Source organism: Aegilops tauschii, chromosome 3, assembly GCF_002575655.3.
Source record: "Aegilops tauschii subsp. strangulata cultivar AL8/78 chromosome 3, Aet v6.0, whole genome shotgun sequence".
NCBI lineage: Eukaryota > Viridiplantae > Streptophyta > Magnoliopsida > Poales > Poaceae > Aegilops > Aegilops tauschii.
The window spans coordinates 76,279,260-76,293,285 of record NC_053037.3 but is presented as its reverse complement, the minus strand read 5'-3'; the positions used below and the strand labels follow the sequence as shown (position 1 = coordinate 76,293,285).

General features: G+C 43.4%; 2 protein-coding genes across 4 annotated transcripts; both read right to left on the bottom strand.

Moving 5' to 3' along the window:
* Nucleotides 1-3,913, bottom strand: LOC109776313 (TSL-kinase interacting protein 1). Of its 3 annotated transcripts, XM_020334956.4 has the most exons (9): nt 3,611-3,913; nt 3,376-3,525; nt 2,519-2,705; nt 2,151-2,347; nt 1,812-2,050; nt 1,239-1,524; nt 780-1,154; nt 609-698; nt 1-498 (listed from the first exon to the last, which is right to left on the bottom strand). In XM_020334956.4, exons 3-9 carry the CDS (start codon nt 2,628-2,630, stop codon nt 370-372), a joined length of 1,428 nt encoding a protein of 475 aa, XP_020190545.1. In that variant the 5' UTR covers nt 2,631-2,705; nt 3,376-3,525; nt 3,611-3,913; the 3' UTR covers nt 1-369. The 3 variants fall into 3 exon arrangements, with proteins under 3 accessions (XP_020190545.1, XP_020190546.1, XP_073366138.1); XM_020334957.4 differs by lacking the exon at nt 3,376-3,525 and having other exon boundaries at nt 3,611-3,893; XM_073510037.1 differs by lacking the exon at nt 3,611-3,913 and having other exon boundaries at nt 2,519-2,700; nt 3,376-3,505.
* A 2,762-nt stretch (nt 3,914-6,675) lies between these two features.
* Nucleotides 6,676-12,656, bottom strand: LOC109776314 (protein argonaute 18). The gene is made up of 21 exons (XM_020334958.4): nt 11,748-12,656; nt 11,441-11,649; nt 11,191-11,355; nt 10,957-11,090; nt 10,721-10,833; nt 10,390-10,632; nt 10,124-10,240; nt 9,908-10,015; nt 9,747-9,809; nt 9,246-9,368; nt 9,017-9,161; nt 8,814-8,935; nt 8,583-8,717; nt 8,389-8,492; nt 8,236-8,298; nt 8,090-8,153; nt 7,877-8,000; nt 7,726-7,799; nt 7,541-7,635; nt 7,432-7,463; nt 6,676-7,035 (listed from the first exon to the last, which is right to left on the bottom strand). The coding sequence occupies exons 1-21, from the start codon at nt 12,507-12,509 to the stop codon at nt 6,875-6,877; spliced, it is 3,156 nt and encodes a 1,051-aa protein (XP_020190547.1). The 5' UTR covers nt 12,510-12,656; the 3' UTR covers nt 6,676-6,874.
* Nucleotides 12,657-14,026: the final 1,370 nt, after the last annotated feature.

The window sequence follows — 14,026 nt, the reverse complement described above, 5'->3', positions numbered from 1 at the left end:
TAACGGTGAAGAAAATTGGTCAATTTCAGTAAGCCATTCACAAGTAAGCCCACTCCGGTTTTACATACAGATATTCAAGTCCAAAGTTTCAAAGAGAATGTCTGTTCGTAAAACATTTGACAAAATACACGATGCATAGAAAATGGTAAGCAGCCGAGCAGATTATGGACAGTTTTGAAAATACAGAATTCGCGCAAGTAGCGAGCGATCAGTAAGAAATAAGTTTATGCGACTAAGATGGGCCGTTAACAGATTATCTACACGACCAGCTTCAGTAAGCCCAAAAGTAATCAGTTCTTGAAGCAAGAAACCAAATGGTGATCTTTACAGGATCTATAACTTCAGGTCTTCGATGTAAATTTCTGAGCCTTACGAAACAGTGAACTTCGGAAATGCATCCAAGCTGTTTGCTAGCAAGCCGCTTAGACCTAAACTGTCGGTTCCACTCAAAAGCCTAGAGTCAAATGCCCCGAGCTCTGGCTCACCGGTGGATTCAGGCTGAAAGCGAGCAGGTAAGCATATATAAGAATCCAATCAGCAATTGGACAAGAAAGCAAAACAAAGCATCTCAAAGATATCAATGTTTGTTAAGAGGCCCTAAATGATACCATTGGCACATCTGGCTTCACATTATCATTATTGCCCAAGCCTTGTATCTGAGGGGTTGATTCCTTTTTCCTGCCTTCAGTAGAACAACGCTGCAGCAAGAAAAGGCTATTAAGCAACACATACTGTGTTTGGAAGACAGAACATTACAAGAGCAAGGGAATAACAGCTACCTGGTTGCCATCTGTATCAGACTCAGGAATTGCACCCAGGATAGACGAGGTAATAGCACTACTGTTGCCATGAGCTGAAGAGAACATCCTAGCTGAAGTTTGATTCCGGGGAAATGCATGACAAGTTTCTTCTGCATCCCAAACAGATGGATTTGAGACCTTCGGTTGGTTACTTGTTTGCTGGTGAGCAATCAAGGAGGCAATAGCAGCATCAAATGAATCGCACGTAGCAGGAATCTGCTGGAGAATCGAGCTACTTTGCAAAGGCGGTTGTTTACTGTCTTGAGAGGGTACAGCCTGTGATAAGAGTGCTCCGAAACTGATATTGGATATGCAGTCTATCCATGAGAGAGGCGTCACTTTGCTTTGGTTATCCTAATTTTGGAAACATACAAAGAGGATTAAGTCTCAAGTACAAATGACAACATTGTTGTAAATCAAATGAAATTGCATACTCACCACCACAGTCTGTTCTGTGTTACACACATCGGATGGACTGGTAAATTTACTTGGAAACTCAAAAGGATCTGAATGTTTGCTTGGAAACTCAAAAGGATCTGAAGGTTTGTTTGGAAACTCAAAAGGATCTAAAGGTTTGTTTGGAAACTCAAAAGGATCTGAAGGTTTGTTTGGAAACACAAAATGATCTGAAGGTTTGTCACCGATGGTCTTTTCTGCAGAGTGCACGGGTGCCAAAGATTCTTCGCTGCTCTGTTGCTTCAAATTATGCTCAAACCATCCATACCTAAAGTAAACAAAACGATAATTAGTTGAAATTTTTTGTGCTCGCTTGATTTTCATATCATGCTGTTTGACATGACGAGACTCCAACTCTGAACCATCATTGCTAATTTCTTTTATGACATGCTAATAAATACAAAATCATGATCATCTAAAAGTACCTTACATTAATGTAGAGAGAATTAAACAAAAGACACACACACACGCACCCGCATGCACACACGCACACAATCATCCTCCATAGATATATTATTACGACGAAGATAACCATTTCTCGGTAAGAAATCAAACCTTAAGCGAAATGTTGAAGGGCTGCCAACAGCAACATAAACATCAGCAGCAGTGCAAGAATCATTAACAGTCCATTTTTCACTGCCAACTAAGCTATCTGGCCTAGCACCATATGGGAAGAGCATGAGCTCGCCTTTTGCGCAGCTAGAACGGCCCCATTTTGTGTTCAGATGTTGCACAATTGAGGACATCTTCTTTCGAGGAGCCAAGGTCAACTCCAGGTAAGGATTGTGTTTCTCCTGTTAATTAAGTGGTGGAACATAAGACAAGAAACATGAACTTAAAGAACATTATATGCAGTACTTATACAAAGTCTCTTGCAAAAACTGAGATAATCACCTGCTGTAGAACCTTTTGAATCGCCTCATCTATTGGGAAAAACTGAAGCTTCATCTTTTTAGAATAATTTGGTGGTTGAGCAGATAAGTTTGTCGAATTGCTAAATGGTACTTCCATAAAGCTACCACCCTTCAGTGCAATCTTACTGCCGGTAAACAATTGACCATCTTCTCTTCTGCACTTTGCCCCTATATTGCCTGAAAAGTGATATGGTTAAGAACTTAACAGGGACATGTGGTTCTTACAGTCCAAATGTAGCTGCTAACGAGCACCTACTTTTCTGCTTCAATTGTTGATTTGTCTGATCTGAAGTTCAGTAGAAACGTAATATACTACTAGAAATTAGGAATAGGGCACTAAAACATCACCTGATGATTTGTTGGTATATTTTCCTGGCTTCAGGCAATGCAACTTATCACCACCATGTTTGACCTTTGCTTCTGTATCAGTTGGTTTACGGTGCTGCTGGGGAGCTTTCATGATTTTGGGATATTCGTCAGCAGTGGTAGCTGTCGGGTTCAATATTGATCTAGCCCTAGGAAATTTACACCTTTCCTGCAGGTAATAAATTGTGGAAAAGGTAATCAAATCTATCTCTAGACTTTAATTTATAATAAATCTTCTCAATTTGATAAAGTCCAAACGCAAGATACGTTTCAGATCAGAAAATTTGCGAGTATCAAACCAAATTCAAATGCTATGAAATAAGCATGCTTTAATTTGGTTTAGCGAGATTTTTTTAATTGCACTTGATAATGAATATATACTGAATGAGCACAAACTTTCGAGCAAAATCGAAAAAGTCACTGTTTTATGTACTTACACCAACAAAGGTATTAATATTTGTTCCAGTTAGGGTTCAAAAAGAAATGTTCCAGTTTAATAATAAATTCAGGTCACCATTCAAAAAGTTCAGAATTTTATTGTCAATAAACCAAGCAAGTGATCCCTAATTGTGATTGCTACAAATCACACAGTTATGCAACAACAAGATATGCATAAGCCCCAGGTGGCGGTGGATCGACGAATTCGTTCACGCTGGAACCAGGGGAGAATTGAGGACGAGTTCGTTCACGCCGAAACTAGGGGAGAATTAAGGATACCTATCAAAGCATAAATCGCCCTCTCATCATCCCCATCCATTAGTTAACCCAGGGTTTCTGCGCTCGAACCTAAGTAGTACCAGAGAAATCAAGCCAGAATCGTGGAAGGGGAGAAGGTTTACCCTGCCTTGGTGCAGCACTGGAGGGCGGCGATGGCGAAGTGACGCTCTTTTTTGCCCGCGGCTCGAATAAAGATACAGGGGCGCGCGGCGGATCAAGCACGGATTCGGGAACGGAACCGCAAAACCTAATCCACGAATCCTACTCCGCTCCTGACATTTCAGAACACATCAAAACCACACGAATTATACCCTACCCAACCACACCAGGCAACCCGAGGGGGCGGAGGGGGCGTACCTGAGCTCGAAACCCTAGATCTCGGCGGCGGCGACGCCCGATGCCGCGAAACCCTAGCTCCGGCGACGGATCCGCCGCCGGCGAGCCGGCCTCGGGGCCGGGGAAGAAAGCCAGGCGCGGAGAGCGGGCGCCCACCGGAGTCGACCAGGGCTCCGGGCGGCCGGACGATACCCTCGGCCTCGCGGGGGCGAGGAGGGGAGCGCGCGGGAGGCGGGAGGAGGAGCAGCAGAAGGGGAGACGGGACGGCGAAATGTTTCGGGGGAAGTTTTGCCGCCTCTTGTCCCGGCGCTCGGCCAAGTCCAAGCGCTCGGTCTTTTTTTTTACGGTGGGCCAATCCTATTTAGCGCGTAGGGTCGCTGGTTAGCGACCGAGCGCGTACTTTGGGCCGGCCCAACTAGCTTCTTTCCGGCTTTGAAGAGGTTCTAGAATTTAGTTTAACCTTCCTGGGCCGAGTTTTCTCTTTTTGTCTGTTTTCACTTTTCGTTTTTTCTGGTATTTTTAGGTTCATTCTTTCCTTTCCTTTCCTTTCCTTTTTTCATTTGCTTTTTCATTTTTTTCAAGTTCATTTTCCCTTTTCCCTTTTCTTTCATTCTTCATTTACATTTTATTTTTTTCATTCTCGATGTAATTTTCCTATTTTTACTTTTCATTTTGTGGAGGTATTTTCAAATTACTGAATTTTTTAAATCATGAATACTTTTAGAATTTGTGAACATTTATATGAAATCGTGAATACTTTCAAATTCATGAATTTTTTTTCCAAATTCGTGACTATTTTTGAGATTGCGAACTTGAAAAAAAAACACATGAACATTTTTGTGTATTGGAGAACAATTTTCAAAAAATTCCGAAATTCTTGAATAAATTTTTAAGTACATGAAAAAAGTTTTACTACTATTTTCTTAAAAATACAAATATTTCTCCAATTCATGATCATTTCTTGAACCGGTGAATTTTTTTATAATTCACGGACATTTTTTATTTTGGTAAACTTTGTCAATAATTCATGAAAACTATTTTAGTTTGCGAATGTTTTTCAAAATCATGAACATTTTGTATTTCCCATTTTTAAAAAAAATTGTGACATTTTTTGAATATGCGAACATTTTTTAAATACACAGACATTTTATAATTTCCTGAATGTTTTTAAAATTCACTTTTTTGAAATTTCGAACTTTTTTGAAATCTTGAAATATTTTAATAAATAAGTAAAAAAATGGGAAGAAAAACGAAATAAAAAACAGATGGCGTCCCACATGGACATGGTCCGGCCCATAAGGGCTCGCGGGGAAGGGGGTGTGCACGTTGGCTCGTTCGCCATCACTGAATAGGAGGTCCCGGTACAAGTGCGAAGTTTTGGTGGACGGGTGCATCGGAGGACTTTATTTCAAATGATTGCAAAATGATATTTCCAAGTTTAAAAAAATATGTGAAAGCTTATACATGTTCATGGCGGATTTGTAAAATTTTGTTCAAAAATATTTTGAATGCAAGTTGAAAAAAAAAATCTCAGCCCCACAACAACAAAAAATGGCCCCACTTTCATGCACGTATTTGTTTTTTCTGTCTATGCCACGCATGAAAGTATATTGTTCTGGAAATTTTCATGAACATGTTATATATGTATTTGTTTATGTACAGGAAAATTCAATTTTTTGTGATGTAGAAATATGCTTTCTTTTAAAGTTCTGCGTGGAGCTCGTGCACTGTTTGCACTTTTATGATGTATTTTTACTACTAGCAAACATGCCCGTGCGTTCTAACTGGAGAAACTAATCCTCGCATGCCCCTACTGATCCATCTGCGTTACCACTTCTTCTCTTCGCCATCATTGTTGATGGTGGTCACTCTGTGCGCGTATTTGTAAGGAACATGATCAATCCCAAGGTGATGAGCTTGGTCATCATACTCTAGCACGCTGTTTTGAGTTTGGTCAAATAAAATGTAAAATATTACAAACCGTTTCTTTTCCATTTTTGAAATGGGGTGGGGGTGTCCAACCACCTGTGCTTCTTTTGTTCATGGACTCAAGCATATGGTAAAACCAATGAATTATGTTTTCATTAACACTAAAAACAATTAGGGCATAAATCGTGGCAACGTCAATCAACGATGGGGAGGTCGGGGCAACGACAGGAGCTCAACCCACCACCGAGTATGGTTGACATTGTGTTGCCGGGGGGGGGGGGGGGGGGGAGGGCGTTGCTCTAACTCACCGAGGGGCCATGCCCCACATGAGCGATGGTGCTCCTCTGGCGTCAAGGTGCACACCATCAACGGCAAGGGTTATGAATGTGTTGTCTCGGACGGCATCTAGGTAGGGATCGAAGATTGGGGGGGGGGGGGGGTGGACACAGATTGAGTTACAGGGCGGCAAGGTGGTTGGAGTGAAGGCGAGAGTAGGTCGGAATAGAAAACGAAGGGAGGTGGGGTGGGGATGCATGTACGGCCAAAATGGCAGACAATCCATTCTCCTCCCCACTGATATTTGGCACAGGAGTAGGTGAGTTCCTTCTAAGGTTTTTTTTATCCGCACGGTCTCGTGCGGAAAAATAGGCCGGAGTAAGGATAGGCAACCTAGTTGTTTATAGAAAGAGACAAAAATCGTAAAAAACGTAAAAAACATCAAGGCCTCATGCAGTGCAAGGTGTTTTGTGAAAATGGACCAGCTTTTGATCCAGGTTTTTCTTAAGCACGCACATGCTTATTTGTACAACACAAACGTTTACGCCCTAAAAAAAACACAAATGTTTACATAGGGACCTCTGGATTGAACTAACCTCGTCGGAAAAATGGTCTGAGAAATTCTTAATTGAGGTCTACAGGGGCGGCAGGGTGGTTCTAGTGTTATACAATTGAGGTCTGAGAAATTTTCCACAAAAAGGGAATAATGTAAGCTGCGTTGACTGCAACTTATTTTGAAAATAGAAATTTGTTTGTGTGTGTAATCACTAGCTCGTGTGGTGGTATGGTGGACAAAATCAGGGTTTTAATTATTGATTTTTTTTAAACTATCTCAAACTTATATGCTAAACATGAACACCAAGATGCTGAATCACTTCAAATAGCAGAACACATAAACTTTCCATTCATACCCTTGCATAAAGTCATAAACCAATCATTCTCTGGAAATATTAAAGACACAAGAGATGGTCCCATGTTCATCAAACCAACAGAAACAAAAAAATCTTCAGGTTGCCATGTATACTTGAAATAAAATCTTAGAGTTCTCCAGGCTTCAGGCTTCATCCATGTGTGTATGGACTAGCAGTAGAACATGTGGCTTTTGAGCTCATCTTTTATCTCAGGAAGCATCAATGGAGGAGGTGCACTGCCGGCGCTTATCTCTGACGCCATGTCTGGGACTTGGCCTAGGTAGAATCGCGCACGGAACGCAAGCTTATGAGCGTAATATGCAGGAGGAGCTGCCAAAATACAAGCGAAACATGTTAAGTCAAATTGAGCATAAGATGATAGTAGTAACTACACAAAGTAACCCATATCTGACACAGTAGAACTCTAATTTCACATTCGATCGTGGTCCAAACTATAAGATGATAGTAGTAACTACACAGACAATAATGTAACCCATATCTGAGACAGTAGAACTCTAATATCACATTCAATCATGGTCCAAACTCGTGTATGTTTTGTCGTTTTGTTTTAAATTCACAGTTTATCTGTGTCTAAACAAATATGGAATCAATGTTCCCTGCACAAGACACCATGGAATTATGTTCATAAAGCGTCTACAGGATGGGATTTAAAACACTGATAGGATGGGATTTAAAACACTGAGCTGGGAGGGAAGAGTGCCATACCAGTCGACACCGAGCGAGTGCAGCTTGCATACCTGAGAAGAGCACGTCACATTATTGAACAGAAAAAAACATGCAAAACATACAATATCACGGGTAAGAGCACCCTTACGTGTAGCATAGGTTGTTTGTAAGAGACTGCAGGTCATCAGCACTGAAGTTGTTGTCATCTCGCAGCACGTGGTAATGTGCAGGACGGCTTGTTCCCTGCGTTCGATAAGTTCACAATTTGTTAAGATGATACCAATACCATCAAGAAGAAACTACTAAATGTGATGAATGCTGCGTTAATATTACCTTGATCCCAGCATGGCTACAGAGGAAGAAATCAAACTCTGCTGGGTGGCAGATCTGCCTATCAACAACTGTGCCTGCAATTTGACAGCAACATGTGAGAAACACATTTCGTAGAAATCAGACATTTTGCTGATGCGATTTGTGAAATAACCTGGCATAACATTTCCACTGTTGTCCTGATATTTGCCATCACTTGGGAACAGTCTTGTATGGTGCCTCTTCTGCACCACTATGAAGGTAATTGACGGCTTCTCATTGTATAAAGCCTTCCATGCCTGAAACAAGGAGTTATGTTAATGAATTATATGTTACTAATAGGCCAAATGACACCAAGCATTGCTGTTCATTAAATTGGTAGCAACACCTTTTCTATCAGGGGGATCTCATCCTCCAGAACCTTTCTGAACTGACCCTCACTTACGCCATCCCTAGCAATGAAATGAAACCAGTGTAAGGGTTTTGGAATGATGATCAAAAGAACACCAATCAAAACAAGCGGGAACTATGAACCTATAGAATATCAGCTGCTTCGGCCTCTGTTTGGATTGCTTTTCAAACGAAAGTAGCAGCTTCCTGAAAGAAAAGGAAAGAAAAGAAGAGTAACCAACTGCCTTGTGTGGTATGCATATTTTAAATCTAGGTGCACCTCATGAAAAAACTTACTTTACAATGCCCTCAAGGGCTTCAATGAGCTCTACGCGGTGACCTTGTGCATGAACATCACCATGATACTTGGTCACCTCAGGCCAGTCTTGGGAGGCAACAACCTAAATGGAAACCCCATCACAAATCGCAAAAATGTGAAGAAAATAAACTATTGTATATGATGTCCATTGATTGAAGAAAATAAATCTTACAGAAGCAATGGATGGGGCAGTATCATCTAGAGCACTAGGATGAGTAACATCTGCACCGAAGATAATCGTTGGCTGTTTCCAAACAACTGGTAAGCTTACTGGTATATCAGCAAATACCGAATTCCTCCCCCCACACTGTGAAGACGGCAAATGATTTCAAAGAGGAATAAAAAGCTTTGTTATATATATTTTTGACAACAAACTAAGTTTTACAATTGAAATTGAGTTTACCTTGGCATTGATCTTAAGAGCAACATTCGCAAGAAACTGAGGACTTGATTTCTCGACATTTTTAAGTAGACAACACTGAGACATCAGACCAATGTCTGTTTCACAGATCCTTTTAATATCACCTGTGGAACAAATGACATCAGGCATGGGATATGTCATGATGACATCTGCAAAGGAATCAAATCTACGACAAGACACATTACCATACAGGCTGCCATTTTTATTTGGCAATATAGCAAGTACGAGGTCAATCTTCATATTCCCCGCTTGCTGACGTACTTCACGGAGTTTGGCTTCAACTTGATCTGAACGAGCATGGAATATCTTAAGCTTTGCACCGTTGAAGTTCTGTAAATCAAATGGAAAAAGACTTATCACTGGAAGAAAATTTGGGCCACAACACAATTAGAAGGGATAGTCAGGAAAATTTACCACTCCAGTTGTGGAGGACATTTCACTCAATTTGCCGCAGAAGATACGAACTTGATCCTCAGTCAATTCATTGCAAAAGTTTACACATGCCCAAATACCAACCTTGGCACCATTTACGACTTTCTGCACGTCAAAGGGAATTTACCAACCATGCTTTCAGTACTTTCCACAGAGAACCAGGAGAAATCAATAAATTTTTAGGATGGCAGCAAGGTGTACAGTGTACTAGATATAAACAGGAGAATAATACAACTAAAAAACAAACCGCTACCATTATTTTTTGAAGTTTGAAGAACAAAGCTTCTATAAAAAGTATAACTGAAAAACTAGCGCCACTGGAAAATTGAATTAAAAAAAGCTGTCCTAAAGTACCTGACCAAAATAAGGTGCTCACCTCGATTACACATTCAAACATGCAAACAATTATTAGTTGTGCACTTGTACTATTAGAAAAATGCTGTCACTAGTGTATAAAGAATGTTCAAGTTTGTCATAGTTTACCTTGCCTCTCATGTTCCACGCCCCATTTTCTGGGTAGAGAGACGCACAACCATGGTACCTCAGCTACAACAAGAAAAAAATCAAACACGAGCTTATCAGAGAAGTAGTAGTACAAGATGTCAAAGAAGAACCCTGCAAATATTGGAAGTGGGGTTGGTTACCTTTGGAGCAGGCAGAACTCTAGCCTGAACAGAAGTTGGGTTGCTGTCAACTTCTATACCAAACTCATTTGCACGTTTGGCGCTGTTATATTTGTTCTCCAGAACAGACTAAGAGAAAAAGGAAAGACAGGATCAGTGAAAGGTTCAAAACGAATTTTGCTAGACTCTTTCATCTGACAAAAGTTAACATGCAGAAAAGACAGCAGAAGAAATCACCTTGCGAATGGAGGTCTCACGCCCAGCTGGATGCTGGCAGGCTATAGACATCATTTTAGAAACCTGGCCATCATCCAGCTTCTTTTGGTACCGCTGTCCGGGAACTATATTGCAGACCTGAAGAGCAATCGCAAGTGTATTTATCAGAACATATGCTACATACAATGCAAAAAGAAAGTTGCATCAGAAGTTCAGAACATATGAAAGTGATTGGTGTAGAACATATGGAAGTATGTTGAGAAGATTAAATCCATTTCTGCACAAACCTCTATTGGTAGATAGTTGGGTTTCTGCTCTGTACCAACTTGCAGGCATCGGAGAAAATCGTAACGCAGCTGCAGCTTGTAGGTTTCTCGAAAGTAGTCCCTCACAGTCTTGGTTTCGCCGGTCGATAATTGGAACCTCAATTCTCTTGCAGAATCCTTTGTCAAGCCAGCAATGCGGTATTTCCTGCGCATCTGTCCTCGGTGGGTGACCTCAACCCTCAGACCCCTGAGGGCCTTCTTAATCTGCAGCGGAATGCACAACCATGACCTACCATATACAACCACAGCAGCAACTTGGCCGCGATACATTTGATACAGAAAATATGCATACCTTCACATAATCAAATTCATTTTGAAAGCCGCGAGAGAGATCTTTCCTGTTAAGAATCTCCTTGATGAAATCAATCAGCGACCCACCTCCAACAAAAGCAGTCGAAGACATGTCTGCAATCCAAAATTCACAGTACATTTATTGGCAAGTACGCATATTTTCCCATCATTCATGCATCCTGGCACAACATGTCGCAGGTAAGTGGAAACAGAATGCAAGGAATACATGTCACTGACCAATGTTGAGGGACAATCCACTTTGAGTAGGTCTGATGCTCTGGTAGAACCCATTCCATCCTTCGATGCCCTGGCCTAACTGGATGGGATCCTCCATGGTCCGCGAGAAGAAAGACCGGCCTACCGGGACGAACCTAAGGCGAACAGTGACAACAAGTCCCAATCCCGAATCAGAAGATCATGCAAAATGATCGATGACGACTAACAAGGCAAAGGGCATAGATAAATTGTTACCCCATGTCGTCCCGTTCATTGAGCACGATGTCACGCAACACAATGTCAAGCACCTGCAGCGCCTGCGCCGGTATGTCCGTGGGGATCCCGGACATGAGCATCTGCAGCTGCTGCAGGCTGACCAGGGTGGCGTGCTTGATGGTCACCTTGAACTTCCTCTCCCTCCTGCAAACATACAACATGTCATGTGGTACCTGATCTGCTCATCTTGTCATGTCATGCGGCACACTGACTGACTGACTGGGTTTACCTTTGCCCAGGTGGACCTGGGTTTTTGTCAGGCAAGGTGACCTCGAACTCCTTGGTTTTAAACGGCAGCTCGCCGGCGGTGTACAGGCTCTTGCGGCCGTCGTAAGCTGGGAGGCGACCGCCGAGAGTGGTGCTCTGGTGCTCCTTCACAAGAGTGGACATGACAGCTCGGAAAACGCCCGTAATTGTCGGCTCCGGCGACATGGCCACCTGAAATCAAGAAATAAGCGCACAAAATATGGCCACGTCAGTGAGCACTGAGCAGTGCAAACCTGAGAAGAAAGTAGTGGTGATCGAGGGGAACGTACGTCGTACTGGTGCAGGCCCTTGTCCACGAGGCCGACGAAGAAGTGGTTGGCCCTCACCATGCACACCTGCCCGGTTCTGCCAAACCCGGGGCGCCCCGGGAACATCGGCTCGGCACGGCTCATGGCCATCGCCTGGAACTTCTCCCGGAGCTGGGCCGCCTCTGTGTGGTAACGCTCGGAGAGGGGAGGCCCCGCGACTTGGAGAGCGAGGGGGTCGGGATGGTTCTGGCCTCCTCCTCCTCTGCCGCCGCGGCCGCCGTAGTTGTTGCCACCTCGGCCACCGCCGTAGTTGCCGCCCTGCTGATAGCCACGGCCTCGGCCGCGTCCGCCATCGCCAGGCCCTTCGTAGCCACGGCCGCGGCCTCCACCATCGCCGCCGCCTTGGTAGCCTTGGTAGCCGCGTCCTCGGCCGCGGCCACCGCCATCGCCGCCCCCTTGGTACCCACGCCCTCTTCCGCCGCCGCCATCACCGCCTCCCTGGTAGTACCCACGGTCGACATCGCCCTCTCCCTGGTAGTACCCACGCCCTCTCCCGCCGCCATCACCGCCACCCTGGTAGTACCCACGACCCCCGCCACCATCTCCTTGGTAGTAACCACGGCCACGGCCGCCACCATCACCGCCCCCATCTCCTTGGTAGTACCCGCGGCCACGGCCACCACCATCACCGCGCCCACGACCAGCGCCGCCGCGGCCGCCGTACCCGGCCTGAGCAGCGTCTGGATTCGCCCGGCCGCCGCCGCGGCCCCCTCGGCTCGCCATCTCCCCCTCACGAAGCGCACGAACTGGAAGCGAAGCGGAGCGACCCACAGGCGTGCGCCAACCGCCTCTCTCGCTCTCTCTCTCTCACCCTGCCTCGTGGATTGGTGAGGAAGAAAGAAACCGAACGAATCTTTATGTAGATTTCCGGGAGAAAATCGAATCGGCGGTTAATGATGGCACGTAATCTGGCGCAGTAATGGCCGGGGAGAGGATAAGCCAGAGAGAAATTCGCGTCGAATTCCGAAGCGATTATTAATTCTCGCGTGCTGCCGTTTCGCTGTATATACCCCATAAATGACGGAGATCGTATCGTATCCGGGGGTAAATGGGAGGTTTTGATTGGAAATCCACGTAAATGGAAGGTTTTGATTGGTAGGGAAACAAATCTTTAGGTAGATTTTCACGGTAAATTCTTAGGATTGATGAAGATTTTTTAGCTGATGCACTTATGGCCAGGAAGGAGATTTGTGTTTGACAACGGGCCTATTTGATCGATTTCCATTTGAGAAACCGAAACTTGAACATTGGGCTAAAAGAAACTGGGAAACGGCTGTCATCTCAGGCTAAACATGAAACCAGTTAAAACAGCATGATCAAGCATAGCCTAGCAAGGATATGGATGGACACACTCGCCTACACCAGGTCCAGATTTTCAACATTCCACATTATCTACAACTTCTAAGAAAATCTATTATTACTTTCCTGTGATATGAAAGCACGAAGGGCGGAGATCCGAGCCATCTGCACCGTCGATGAAGCCTAACCAACGGCCAATGTTCCTCCTATGTTTAGCACTAATCATATTTTAAGGTTAGCAATCTATCCCACAATTAATATTATACTGAATATCAACACACATTTACAGTAATATTTTATCAAAATATCAACGGGCAATTAATATTCTACCAAATATGAAGGCAATTAATATCCTACCTAGTATATCTCTTGCAAAAAAATCCTACCTAATATAGCCATGCATTGCGCACGTGCACACACACACACACGATTACTTACAACAAAACATCACAACACAAGGGAAAATCATCGCAATCGGGCGACCGATCGCAGCTTCCGCAGGTCGACGCTGTCGCGTCGTTAGATCCGTTTGAAATTTTTCCTTCCCTTTTTCCGTTGACTGTTTAGCTTCTTACATTCTCCACTTTTCTAAATCTTGTGTGCGGTGATATGATCTTGATTCACTTGTGGAGGTGATTTAAATTTGGTACTCCCTAGGATCACTATGTCATAATTGGGCATGTCAATAGTGCCTTGGTCAAACAAAATCACAATAAGGAAATCCAAAATATTTAGTTTCATCAATCCCTTCATCTTTATTTTCTTCGGTAGTTTTTTCCCTTCTTCCACACTCTCTCACAACTTTGGATCCAAATCTTCATTTGATCATTACTTGTAAACCATGACACCTTTTCTATTATTCCTTTTGCACTTGAACACTTATGTTATATACTTGTTGTTCATATTGTGTTAACCCAAAATTCATATAATTTTGACATGTT